A 14,289-nucleotide genomic window follows, 5' to 3' on the forward strand; every position below is an offset into this window, starting at 1 on the left:
CAGAACTACTGAATACACTTGATACAAATGTTTTGCATGGGCCAGCAGACTTTGTACCGCTATGAATGAGTATTTATATTTACAATAAACCAGTAACGTGGGAAGCATAAGCTCTCTTTATTATACATGATGATGCCTTGATGTACAACACTCATTTCACAGGTGGAGAAGGTCTTGGTGCATGCAGCCAATCAGGATGTCTCTTTGGATGTAAAGCTTCAAATACTGAAGATGCTGAGCAGGTTATATATATATATATGTATGTATGTATATGTATATATATATATATATGTATATATATATATGTATATATATATATATGTATATATATGTATATATGTATATATATATGTATATATATATATATATGTATATATATGTATATATGTATATATATATATATGTGTATATATATATGTATATATGTATGTATATATATGTATATATGTATGTATATATATGTATGTATATATATGTATGTATATATGTATGTATATATATATATATATATGTATATATATATGTATATGTGGCAGCAGGTTCAGCAGGCCGACCCAGGCTTCCCTCTCACCCGCAACACTTTCCAGCTCATTCTGGGGGATCCCGAGGCGTTCCAAGGCCAGCCGGGAGATATAATCCCTCCAGCGTGTCCTCGGTCTTCCCCGGGGCCTCCTACCAGTTGGACGTGCCCGGAAAACCTCTAATGGGAGGCGTCCAGGAGGCATCCTGACTAGATGAACCACCTCAGCTGACTCCTTTGGACACGAAGGAGCAGCGACTCGACTCCGAGCTCCCCCCTGATGTCCGAGCTCCTTACCCTATCTCTAAGGCTGAGCCCGGCCACCCTACGGAGGAAGCTCATTTCGGCCGCTTGTATCCGAGATCTCGTTCTTTCGGTCACGACCCAGAGTTCGTGACCATAGGTGAGGGTTGGAACGTAGACCGACCAGTAAATGGAGAGCTTTGCCTTCCGGCTCAGCTCCCTCTTCACCAAGACGGACCGGTACAGCGCCTGTTTTACTGCTGCAGCCGCACCGATCCGCCTGTCGATCTCCCGCTCCACCTTACCCTCACTCGTGAACAAGACCCTGAGATACTTGAACTCCTTCGCTTGGGGGAGGCAGTTTGCCCCCACCTGGAGGGAGCAATCCGCCGGTTTCCGGCAGAGCACCATGGCCTCAGATTTGGAGGTGCTAACTCTCATCCCTGCCGCTTCGCACTCGGCTGCAAAACGTCCCAATGAATGCTGGAGGTCACGGTCCGAGGAGGCAAACAGGACCACATCATCCGCAAACAGCAGAGAGGCGATCCCGAGACTCCTGAACCGGATCCTCTCCGCCCCCTGGCTGCGCCTAGATATCCTGTCCATGAAGGTCACGAACAGGACCGGTCATAAAGGGCAGCCCTGGCGGAGGCCAACACCCACCGGGAACGTGCCTGACTTACTACCGAGGAGACAAACACAGCTCCTACTGCAGGCGTACAGAGACCGGATGGGCCGTGCCAACGGGTCCGGCACCCCATACTCCCGCAGCACCCCCCACAAAAACCCCCGAGGGACCCGGTCGAAAGCCTTCTCCAGGTCTACAAAGCACATGTAAACTGGTTGGGCAAACTCCCAGGACCCCTCCAGTAATCTTGCGAGGGTAATAATTGCGGGGATTTGTGAGAAGTTCTTCCGGAGGTGGGAGTTGAAGACCTCCCGGACAGGATCCTCTGCCAGACGTTCCCAGTTCACCCTCACTACACGTTTGGGCTTGCCAGGTCTCTCTAGCCGAGTCCCCCGCCATCTGATCCAACTCACCACCAGGTGGTGATCAGTTGACAGCTCTGCTCCTCTCTTCACCCGAGTGTCCAAGACATACGGCCGCAGATCAGATGATACGATTACAAAGTCGATCATTGATCTCCGGCCTAAGGTGTTCTGGTACCAGGTACACTTATGAGCCACCTTATGTTCGAACATGGTGTTTGTTATGGACAAACTGTGGCTAGCACAGAAGTCCAACAACAAAACACCATTCGGGTTCAGATCGGGCAAGCCGTTCCTCCCAATCACGCCCCGCCAGGTTTCTCTGTCATTGCCCACGTGAGCGTTGAAGTCTCCCAGGAGAACTATGGAGTCGGCAGGCGGCGCCCTTTCCAGGACCCCTCCCACCGACTCCAAGAAGGCCGGATACTCCGAAATGCTGTTCGGTGCATAAGCACAAACAACAGTCAGAGCCTTACTCCCCGCAACCCGTAGGCGCAGGGAGGCGACCCTCTCGTTCCCCGGGGAAAACTCCCCTCCTATGTGTGTGTATATATATATACATACACACACACACACACACATATATATATATATATATATATATATATATATATATATATATACTCCGACTGCCAGGAACCTCGGAGTGACACCTGTCAGTCAACTCTCCCTGACTGCCAACATTACCACAACAACACGCTCCTGTAGGTACATGCTGTACAACATCAGGAGAATACGACCCCTTCTCACTCAGAAGGCGGCACAGGTCCTGGTCCAGGTTCTGGTCCAGGTTCTGGTCCAGGCTCTGGTCCAGGCTCTGGTCCAGGCTCTGGTCCAGGTTCTGGTCCAGGCTCTGGTCCAGGCTCTGGTCTAGGCTCTAGTCCAGGTTCTGGTCATCTCACGACTAGACTACTGTAACTCCTCCTTCAGGTCTACCTGCTAATGCCATTCGACCTCTACAGCTCATCCAGAATGCAGCTGCTCGACTGGTCTTCAACCTCCTAAATTTACCCACAATCCTCCGCTCCTCCGTGACCTTCACTGGTTACCAGGACATGGTCTAACCTCACACCAGGACATGGTCTAACCTCACACCCAGGACATGGTCTAACCTCACACCCAGGACATGGTCTAACCTCTCACACCCAGGACATGGTCTAACCTCACACCCAGGACATGGTCTAACCTCACACCAGGACATGGTCTAACCTCACACCCAGGACATGGTCTAACCTCACACCCAGGACATGGTTTAACCTCACATCCAGGACATGGTCTAACCTTACATCCAGGACATGGTCTAACCTCACACCCAGGACATGGTCTAACCTCACACCCAGGACATGGTCTAACCTCACATCCAGGACATGGTTTAACCTCACATCCAGGACATGGTCTAACCTCACACCCAGGACATGGTCTAACCTCACACCCAGGACATGGTCTAACCTCACACCCAGGACATGGTTTAACCTCACATCCAGGACATGGTTTAACCTCACATCCAGGACATGGTCTAACCTCCACCAATCAGCTTGTAGCTCCTTCACTTCGAGCTAAACACTCAACAAATTCCCGACTGTTTGCTGTGCTGGCTCCTCATTGGTGGAACGAGCTCCCCATTGACATCAGGACAGGAAGTCTCTACAGACTAAAAACACATCTTAGTGACTACACCTTGAATAGAGAAGGTAGAGCCGTAGTAGCACTTTAGTAGCACTTAAATGTCCCTTACCGATAGCACTTTGTAGTTTAACACTTTAGTAGCACTTAAATGTCCCTTACCGATAGCACTTTGTAGTTTAACACTTTAGTAGCACTTAAATGTCCCTTACTGATAGCACTTTGTAGTTTAACACTTTAGTAGCACTTAAATGTCTCTTACTGATAACACTTTGTAGTTTAACACTTTAGTAGCACTTAAATGTCCCTTACTGATAACACTTTGTAGTTTAACACTTTAGTAGCACTTAAATGTCTCTTACTGATAACACTTTGTAGTTTAACACTTTAGTAGCACTTAAATGTCTCTTACTGATAGCACTTTGTAGTTTAACACTTTATTGAAGAAATTGTACTTGCTTGATTCTTGTTGTCATGGTTTAATGCACTCATTGTAAGTCGCTATATATATATATATATATATATATATATATATATGTGTATATGTATATATGTGTATACACATATATATATATATATACACACACATATATATATATATAAACATATATATACACATATATATTAATGCATCATCATATCTTAATGCACCATCATATCTTAAGGAGCTTGTAGTACCATATTGCCCCACTAGAGAGCTGCTCACTAAATGCGGGGCTACTTGTGGTTCCTAGAGTCCTAAAAAGTAGGATGGGAGCCAGAGCCTTCAGTAATCAAGCTCCTCTTTTATGGAACCAGCTTCCACTTTCAGTCCTGGAGGCAGACACAGTCACCTCATTCAAGAATAGACTTAAGACTTTCCTCTTTAATAGTGCTTATAGTTAGGGCTGAATCAGGTTTGCCCTGGTCCAGCCCCTTGATATGCTGCTATAGGCTTATAGGCTGCTGGGGGATGTTTTAGGATACACTGAGCACCTATCTCCTCTTCTCTCTCTCCTTATGGATGAATTTACATCTCTCCATTGCACCTTATTAACTCTGCTTCCTCCCCGGAGTCGTTGTGACTTCACGTCTCATAGGGTCCATTGGACCTGGAGGTGTCTGAAGCTGGTCCTGACTCCTTGCCCTTGCTTCCTGCATCCAGCCTCTGGCCTGGACCTGGCCTCCTTCCCAATGGCCCTGCCTCCTTCGCGATGCCTCCTGCCTTGGCCCTGCTGATCCCCCTCTCCTCCCTACCTCCTTCTGTTTCATGGTAACTAGTAAACATTATTACTAAACATATGTTATTACATAATTAAGTAAAAATGTATTACACGTTTATTTATTACATAATGTGTTATTACATAATTTGGTGTTATTACATGAAGGTTTGTTATTACATGATGTGTTGTTCTTATGCTGCGTTCACACCAAACGCGGCGCGAATATTCGCGCCGCGTTTGGTGTGAACGCAGCATAACATGCGTTATTACATGATGCATTGTTATTATGTCTAAATATATAAATGTATGAATATATAAATGCGTAAATGTATAAATATATAAATGCGTAAATGTCTAAATATATAAATGCGTAAATGTCTAAATGCGTAAATGTATAAATGTCTAAATATATAAATGCGTAAATGTTTAAATGTATAAACATATAAATGCGTAAATGTATAAATGTCTATATATATAAATGCGTAAATGTATAAATATCTAAATATATAAATGCGTAAATGTATAAATATATAAATGCGTAAATGTCTAAATATATAAATGCGTAAATGTCTAAATATCTAAATATATAAATGCGTAAATGTATAAATATCTAAATATATAAATGCGTAAATGTATAAATGTCTAAATATATAAATGCGTAAATGTCTAAATGTATAAATGCGTAAATGTCTAAATGTATAAATGCGTAAATGTCTAAATATATAAATGCGTAAATGTATAAATATATAAATATATAAAATGCGTAAATGTATAAATATATAAATGCGTAAATGTCTAAATATATAAATGCGTAAATGTATAAATATATAAATGCGTAAATATCTAAATGTATAAATGCGTAAATGTCTAAATATATAAATGCGTAAATGTATAAATATATAAATGCGTAAATATCTAAATGTATAAATGCGTAAATGTCTAAATATATAAATGCGTAAATGTATAAATATATAAATATATAAAATGCGTAAATGTATAAATATATAAATGCGTAAATGTCTAAATATATAAATGCGTAAATGTCTAAATATATAAATGCGTAAATATCTAAATGTATAAATGCGTAAATGTCTAAATATATAAATGCGTAAATGTCTAAATATATAAATGCATAAATGTATAAATGTCTAAATATATAAATGCGTAAATGTTTAAATGTATAAACATATAAATGTCTATGTGCAAACCAATGGAGAGGATTCACCCCCCCAGTGTGTGTGTGCACGTGCTCTCCAGCTGTGAGAACAGGCCCCGCCCATTCATCGAGAGCGACCAAGGGGGCGGGGTCTCTTACGTTTGATCGACCGGCCCCGTTGTCCAATGACAGCGCGCCGGAGCGTGACTCGCTGCGCCCCCGCTCCAACGGGAGCGCGCGGCGGAGGCGGGCGCGCAGGAAGCACACTTGGTTGAATGGATCCCGTTAAAGCCGCGACCGCGTTAACCGCGTTGTGATGCCACGCGCCGCCCGACGCGCACCGAGCGGATGGACCGGGGCTGCTGCTGCGGGGACACTTTGTAGAAGAAACGGAATGCGGCCGCGGATTCGCATGCGCGCGGAGTCAGTCAGTCAGGCAGCGGCAGAGCTACACGAAGAAGAGGGGGGTCGCTATCCGGGGTGGGAGATTTGATGGACAGCTGTCGGGACTTTGATCCGGACGCTGATCGCTGTGACGAGGCTGCGCCATGCGCCGAGGAGGAGGAGCGGCTGAGCGGGGTCTCCTGTGCCCGGGGGGGGGCGCGTGGGGGGGAATCGTGATCATGCGCTTTTTGGCGCAACGTGAGGCTCGCGCCGTGTTCGGTGCGTGCAGGTGCATCGAGACTTGACGGGACCACAGAAGACGACATGGGACCTGGTTTTTCTTCATGTCCGCTGGATCTATCGCGCTCGCGGCGCGTTGGCGGTGCGCTGCGCTTTGATCTCCGGGGGCTTTTCTTTGATCTGCAGCGCGCTGCGGGTGGGAGTTAATTGGGCCCAATGATGTGGAGCCGAATCCACCTGGATCTCCTGCTCCCTCCGGTGGGGGCGGAACTGGCTCCCCGGTGACTTCTGCGCATGTTCAATTGTTTTTATTCACAGAGCCCCCCCCAACCACACACACACACACATGTCTTATTGCGTTGGATAATCTCATCTATATTTAAAAAGGATTTGTGTATGAATGTGATTCAGTTATGGAACATCCAACTTGTGGCAGACTTTCAACGCGCCTCATCTTCGGGACTAAATAGTCCCGGACGTGGTTTCCCTCAGTGGAACAGGACTTAGTGTACTTCCTGCCGGTCTCCACCATGTCCAGATCCAACAGTGTCAGCCCACCCGGAGTCGGTGCGCCCGGGCTGAGGGGAGGGACCGAGCACAGATCCGCTTGGGGAGAGTCTGAGTCCGTGGCCAACGGGTGCCCATACTCGGCCAGACCCCCGCGCAAGAAGCTCACCCGGACCAGCAGTCGCTGGAGGGAGGATGACCAGGAGCACCGGCAGCCCGGGACAGCCACCACGACCGTCAGCAGGGTCAGCTTCAGGTCCCGGTCGGCTTGGCAGGACCATGGCGAGGAGAGCCGAGACAAGACCCGCGCGTCCCCGACACGTCCTGACGGCGAGGTGCGACCCAAGTCCGTGGAGCTAGGTCTGGAGGAGCGCAGGTCCAAGCCCCGGGGCGACGCGGAGGAGGAGGCCATGCCCGAAGTGCACTTCTCTCTCGCGGCGTGCTGCTCCGGCGTCATGCACGTTTTCAAATCCAAGAAATTCCAGTCGGAGAAGTTGGAGCGGCTCTACCAGCGCTACTTCTTCCGCCTGAACCAGAGCAGCCTGACCATGCTCATGGCGGTGCTGGTGCTGGTCTTCACCGTCATGCTGAGCTTCCACTGCTGCGGCGGCGGCCCGGAGACGCCGAGCGTCCCGTACGCGGTGGTGTTCTCCGTGGCCATCTTCCTCACGCTCGTCCTCATGGTCGTGTGCAACCGGAACGGGTTCCACCAGGACCACATGTGGATCGTGTGCTACGTGCTCATCCTGCTGGTGCTGGTGGTCCAGGTGGTCGGGGTGCTGCTCGTGCAGCCCAGGAGCGCCTCGGAGGGCATCTGGTGGACCGTGTTCTTCATCCATGTGGTCTACACGCTGCTGCCCGTCAGGATGCGCGCCGCGGTCGTCACTGGACTTCTCCTCTCCGCGGTGCACGTGGCCGTCTCGTGGGTGTTGAACGAAATGGACAGCTTTCTGTGGAAACAGGTATGTGCACGAATCTTCTAAAGTTGTGTCATGGCGCTCACGCTGCGTGCGCAATAACGCGCAGAGAACCAGCGCGTCCCCGATTTGTGTCGCTGTCAGAGCAGCTGAGAGGTCACCATTGAACCGGGCGGAGGGGGGCACCAACAACACCTCATACGCAGGGTCAGGGCTTCACGCGGCCACTGCTCATTTACAAGAACGTGCGAAACAAAACCACCAAACACCAGGTGTGACTTCAGAGTGTGGCCACCCCAGTAGAACACCCTCTGATCCACACTGCACTGAAACCTAGGACAACCAGGTTCACCAGGACCGGAGGGCAACACCATGCTTAGAGGAGCCTCCTGAGTGGAGAAAGAAGAAACGTTTCTATAATTAATTATTAAGATGAACTTAATTATGTAACTTAATTGACAACTTGTGCTATTGATCGGTATAGACAAAGACTTGGCTTTGGGATGTAGCTGCTGGTTGCCATAACAATTATCAGCTGGTGTGTTGCTCCTCTGCCTGCAGACAACTTATGCACAAGATCATCACAGGCTGTGACTTTTTTATTAGACTGTAACTTTGAATTTAGAAGAAAAGACAGATGGTCTGGTGTTCATCAACCTCCGGGTCTAAAATGTGATGCCTAAGCTGCATTCTCTCTCCTGACCACCAGGGGGCGACTCCTCTGGTTGTATAGAAGTCTATGCTTCATGTGTTAAAGCTGCATTCTCTCTCCTGACCACCAGGGGGCGACTCCTCTGGTTGTATAGAAGTCTATGCTTCATGTGTTAAAGCTGCATTCTCTCTCCTGACCACCAGGGGGCGACTCCTCTGGTTGTATAGAAGTCTATGCTTCATGTGTTAAAGCTGCATTCTCTCTCCTGACCACCAGGGGCGACTCCTCTGGTTGTATAGAAGTCTATGCTTCATGTGTTAAAGCTGCATTCTCTCTCCTGACCACCAGGGGGCGACTCCTCTGGTTGTATAGAAGTCTATGCTTCATGTGTTAAAGCTGCATTCTCTCTCCTGACCACCAGGGGGCGACTCCTCTGGTTGTATAGAAGTCTATGCTTCATGTGTTAAACGTCTTTATGTTGGCATAAAAATACTTTTTTAAACCACAGGTATGAATCATATTTAGGACGGATTGTTTATTAAGTAAAGGGCAGAGCTGTAGGACATGAGGTGTTTGCCCCTCAGCTCTGGAAAGATGGGTCTCCGGTTGTTGGCTTTACTGCACTTTGATAATAATAACGTGCTCCTCTGGTAGTATTTGTACATCAGTATTACTTCATGTTTGTTATTTCAAGACTTCACTAGAACAAGCAAAAATACTGACGGTGAAAACTAATATTATTCTAAATATCATCTATTGTGGTTGATCTTTAGATGTTGTCATAAAACGGCCGACATCTTCACACTAAAACACAACGTTGTGCACCAACATCATGATGTAAACACAGAGTCCAGCTCAAGTGCAGCCTGAACCTGGTCCACGATGGATCCAGGTCTTCAGGCATTGGTTGGCCTGGAGTCTTATTGCCCTGCGCCCGGTCATGAGGCAGCCAGGAGCATGCTGGGTAGTGGACGAGCCTCAGGGCCGAGCTGGCTTAGCTTTAATCTACGTTGTGTACATTATCAGAAGGAAGACTTTTGCATTCCTGCTCCAGAGTTCAGAGAAGAAACACAAAGAAGTCCTTCAGCTGTTGTAGTCTGGAGCTCCGTCAGCCATGACACCGGGTGTAGCTCTGAAGGCAGCAGGATTATGACGTTTTAATAATCGCGTGACGTTGTATTTCCACCTTTTTAGAAAGAGAACACCAACTTCTGTCCGACATGCAGTGAGTGTGGAGAGGATTTCTGATCCTTTTGTTTCCTTTTGGAAGCCAGCGTTTGGTTTCACGAGCTGCAAAGCGGCCGGTGGTTCGGTGTTCGAGTGACCGGCAGCTTCTCCGCTGTCATTCCGTGTGTTGTGGGAACGAGCTGCTGTTTGTTGTTCTGGAGCGTATCTCTTCTTCTCCTGTTTGCATAGAAGCCGGCTCCCTCTCACTCGGACCGCTGCTGTCTACGTGATATCACGAGATAATGGCGTTTTTTTAGAAATGCACTTGACCCCGTGACCTTTGCTGATGCAGCATTTCTTTTTGGCCTGAAATGTTGCAGCGGAAATTACAAAGCGTGCAACGCTAGAATCCGTTTTTCATACGTTCGTACAGCCAACGGGATCCGTTGGTTAAACTGGTACACGTCAGCAGTGCATTTGAGTCTCCTTCCTCTTATCTTCCTCACCCTTTAAGGAGTCTTTCAACTCTTTATGCCTGTGGAATTACAACTTCCTGGTTCGTCACGTGATGCCATGGAGCCTCCTGCAAGCGTACATTGGAAAAGAGTTGAATCAACTTCTCAGTATGAACATTTGAATATTCCCTATTCAAATCATTAGGGCCTAAAAGTGTTAAAATAGCAAGACAAATCAAATAATATAACAGAAAAATATAAATATTTTGTCTTTTCTTAAGTTTATCCTTCCAGTAATGTTTGCTGTCCCCTCAAACATGTGTTCTGACGGTCCAGGATCGGGTCCAGTCTGGTGGGAGCCAGAATTAGGAATTTATTTATCATTGAACTCTCGGAAGACAGTCAGACTCCCGATGGACAGGACTAAAAGAAAGATCCGGTCTGAGAAGATCCCTCCTCTAGTCTCCAGTGTGCATCTGGTCTTCGTCGTGCTACTTATTTTACATGTGTAGTATTCACCAAGACCTTGATGTGTACAACCAGTCGAGTAACCTTTTAAAGGACCGTTATGTAACCACGCGTTCATAAAAGTGGTCTCCAGTCTCATCTGGTGCTGGTTTATTTGCACTCATCGTAACCATAGAAATAACAAAAGAGCGTTATAACTCAAGTAACTTCCTGAGTTAGTTTTCCCCCTTCAATTCCCAAAGGAGGGCATGTTAGTGGACGTTCTCCGCTGGCAGGACTTCAGTGCTAACGGGGTTTGTTTTCCTGCCCGTCTAATTGAATTGATCATAATATTGTCATCTGTCTTCTTTTTACCTGCCTTCTTAAACCCATCCCTCCTGGTCCTGGTCTGCTTCTGGACACGCTTTTAATTTCCCCGTGAAACTCAGTGGAGAGACTTTCTAAGCCCTTTCCTCCCCTGCAGGACGAGCTCCATGAACTCTAGAGCCTTAAAACGTAGACGTCCTCCTCTGATAAAGGTCTACATGAACTCTAGAGCCTTAAGACGTAGACGTCCTCTGATAAAGGTCTAAATGAACTCTAGAGCCTTAAAACGTAGACGTCCTCCTCTGATAAAGGTCTAAATGAACTCTAGAGCCTTAAGACGTAGACATCCTCCTCTGATAAAGGTCTAAATGAACTCTAGAGCCTTAAGACGTAGACGTCCTCCTCTGATAAAGGTCTACATGAACTCTAGAGCCTTAAGACGTAGACGTCCTCTGATAAAGGTCTAAATGAACTCTAGAGCCTTAAAACGTAGACGTCCTCCTCTGATAAAGGTCTAAATGAACTCTAGAGCCTTAAAACGTAGACTTCCTCCTCTGATAAAGGTCTAAATGAACTCTAGAGCCTTAAGACGTAGACGTCCTCCTCTGATAAAGGTCTACATGAACTCTATAGCCTTAAAACGTAGACGTCCTCCTCTGATAAAGGTCTAAATGAACTCTAGAGCCTCAAGACGTAGACGTCCTCCTCTGATAAAGGTCTACATGAACTAGAACCTTAAGACGTAGACGTCTTCTGATAAAGGTCTAAATTAACTCTAGAGCCTTAAGACGTAGACGCCCTCCTCTGATAAAGGTCTAAATGAACTCTAGAGCCTTAAGACGTAGACGTCCTCTGATAAAGGTCTACATGAACTCTAGAGCCTTAAGACGTAGACGTCCTCTGATAAAGGTCTAAATGAACTCTAGAGCCTTAAGGCGTAGACGTCCTCCTCTGATAAAGGTCTACATGAACTCTAGAGCCTTAAGACGTAGACGTCCACCTCTGATAATGGTCTAAATGAACTCTAGAGCCTTAAGACGTAGACGTCCTCTGATAAAGGTCTAAATGAACTCTAGAGCCTTAAGACGTAGACGTCCTCCTCTGATAAAGGTCTACATGAACTCTAGAGCCTTAAGACGTAGACATCCTCCTCTGATAAAGGTCTAAATGAACTCTAGAGCCTTAAGACGTAGACGTCCTCCTCTGATAAAGGTCTACATGAACTCTAGAGCCTTAAGACGTAGACATCCTCCTCTGATAAAGGTCTAAATGAACTCTAGAGCCTTAAGACGTAGACGTCCTCCTCTGATAAAGGTCTACATGAACTCTAGAGCCTTAAGACGTAGACGTCCTCTGATAAAGGTCTAAATGAACTCTAGAGCCTTAAAACGTAGACGTCCTCCTCTGATAAAGGTCTAAATGAACTCTAGAGCCTTAAAACGTAGACTTCCTCCTCTGATAAAGGTCTAAATGAACTCTAGAGCCTTAAAACGTAGACGTCCTCCTCTGATAAAGGTCTAAATGAACTCTAGAGCCTTAAGACGTAGACGTCCTCCTCTGATAAAGGTCTAAATGAACTCTAGAGCCTTAAAACGTAGACTTCCTCCTCTGATAAAGGTCTAAATGAACTCTAGAGCCTTAAAACGTAGACGTCCTCCTCTGATAAAGGTCTAAATGAACTCTAGAGCCTTAAGACGTAGACGTCCTCCTCTGATAAAGGTCTACATGAACTAGAGCCTTAAGACGTAGACGTCCTCTGATAAAGGTCTAAATTAACTCTAGAGCCTTAAGACGTAGACGCCATCCTCTGATAAAGGTCTACATGAACTCTAGAGCCTTAAGACGTAGACGTCCTCTGATAAAGGTCTACATGAACTCTAGAGCCTTAAGACGTAGACGTCCTCTGATAAAGGTCTAAATGAACTCTAGAGCCTTAAGGCGTAGACGTCCTCCTCTGATAAAGGTCTACATGAACTCTAGAGCCTTAAGACGTAGACGTCCACCTCTGATAATGGTCTAAATGAACTCTAGAGCCTTAAGACGTAGACGTCCTCTGATAAAGGTCTAAATGAACTCTAGAGCCTTAAGACGTAGACGTCCTCTGATAAAGGTCTAAATGAACTCTAGAGCCTTAAGACGTAGACGTCCTCCTCTGATAAAGGTCTAAATGAACTCTAGAGCCTTAAGACGTAGACGTCCTTCTCTGATAAAGGTCTACATGAACTCTAGAGTCTTAAGACGTAGACATCCTCCTCTGATAAAGGTCTACATGAACTCTAGAGCCTTAAGACGTAGACATCCTCCTCTGATAAAGGTCTAAATGAACTCTAGAGCCTTAAGACGTAGACGTCCTCCTCTGATAAAGGTCTACATGAACTCTAGAGTCTTAAGACGTAGACGTCCTCCTCTGATAAAGGTCTACATGAACTCTAGAGCCTTAAGACGTAGACGTCCTCCTCTGATAAAGGTCTACATGAACTCTAGAGCCTTAAGACGTAGACGTCCTCCTCTGATAAAGGTCTAAATGAACTCTAGAGCCTTAAGACGTAGACGTCCTCCTCTGATAAAGGTCTACATGAACTCTAGAGCCTTAAGACGTAGACGTCCTCCTCTGATAAAGGTCTACATGAACTCTAGAGCCTTAAGACGTAGACGTCCTCCTCTGATAAAGGTCTAAATGAACTCTAGAGCCTTAAGACGTAGACGTCCTCCTCTGATAAAGGTCTACATGAACTCTAGTCTTAAGACGTAGACGTCCTCCTCTGATAAAGGTCTACATGAACTCTAGAGCCTTAAGACGTAGACGTCCTCCTCTGATAAAGGTCTACATGAACTCTAGAGCCTTAAGACGTAGACGTCCTCCTCTGATAAAGGTCTACATGAACTCTAGAGCCTTAAGACGTAGACGTCCTCCTCTGATAAAGGTCTACATGAACTCTAGAGCCTTAAGACGTAGACGTCCTCCTCTGATAAAGGTCTAAATGAACTCTAGAGCCTCAAGACGTAGACGTCCTCCTCTGATAAAGGTCTACATGAACTAGAGCCTTAAGACGTAGACGTCCTCCTCTGATAAAGGTCTACATGAACTAGAACCTTAAGACGTAGACGTCCTCTGATAAAGGTCTAAATGAACTCTAGAGCCTTAAGACGTAGACGTCCTCTGATAAAGGTCTAAATGAACTCTAGAGCCTTAAGACGTAGACGTCCTCCTCTGATAAAGGTCTACATGAACTCTAGAGCCTTAAGACGTAGACGTCCTCCTCTGATAAAGGTCTACATGAACTCTAGAGCCTTAAGACGTAGACGTCCTCCTCTGATAAAGGTCTACATGAACTCTAGAGCCTTAAGACGTAGACAACCTCTGATAAAGGTCTAAATGAACTCTAGAGCCTTAAGACGTAGACGTCCTCCTCTGATAAAGGTCTACATGAACTCTAGAGCCTTAAGACGTAGACGTCC

At 46.1% G+C, this 14,289-nt stretch overlaps 1 protein-coding gene across 1 annotated transcript in view; it reads left to right on the top strand.

Annotated features, from left to right (window-relative positions):
- Positions 1–6,022: 6,022 nt before the first annotated feature.
- adcy5 (adenylate cyclase 5) overlaps positions 6,023–14,289 on the top strand; it is an 80,121-nt gene continuing 71,854 nt past the window's right edge. Inside the window, 1 exon segment of the mRNA XM_034561458.1 lies at positions 6,023–7,827. Coding sequence (XP_034417349.1) covers positions 6,889–7,827 — 939 coding nt within the window. The 5' untranslated portion in view covers positions 6,023–6,888.

Source organism: Cyclopterus lumpus, chromosome 21, assembly GCF_009769545.1.
Source record: "Cyclopterus lumpus isolate fCycLum1 chromosome 21, fCycLum1.pri, whole genome shotgun sequence".
Taxonomy (NCBI): domain Eukaryota; kingdom Metazoa; phylum Chordata; class Actinopteri; order Perciformes; family Cyclopteridae; genus Cyclopterus; species Cyclopterus lumpus.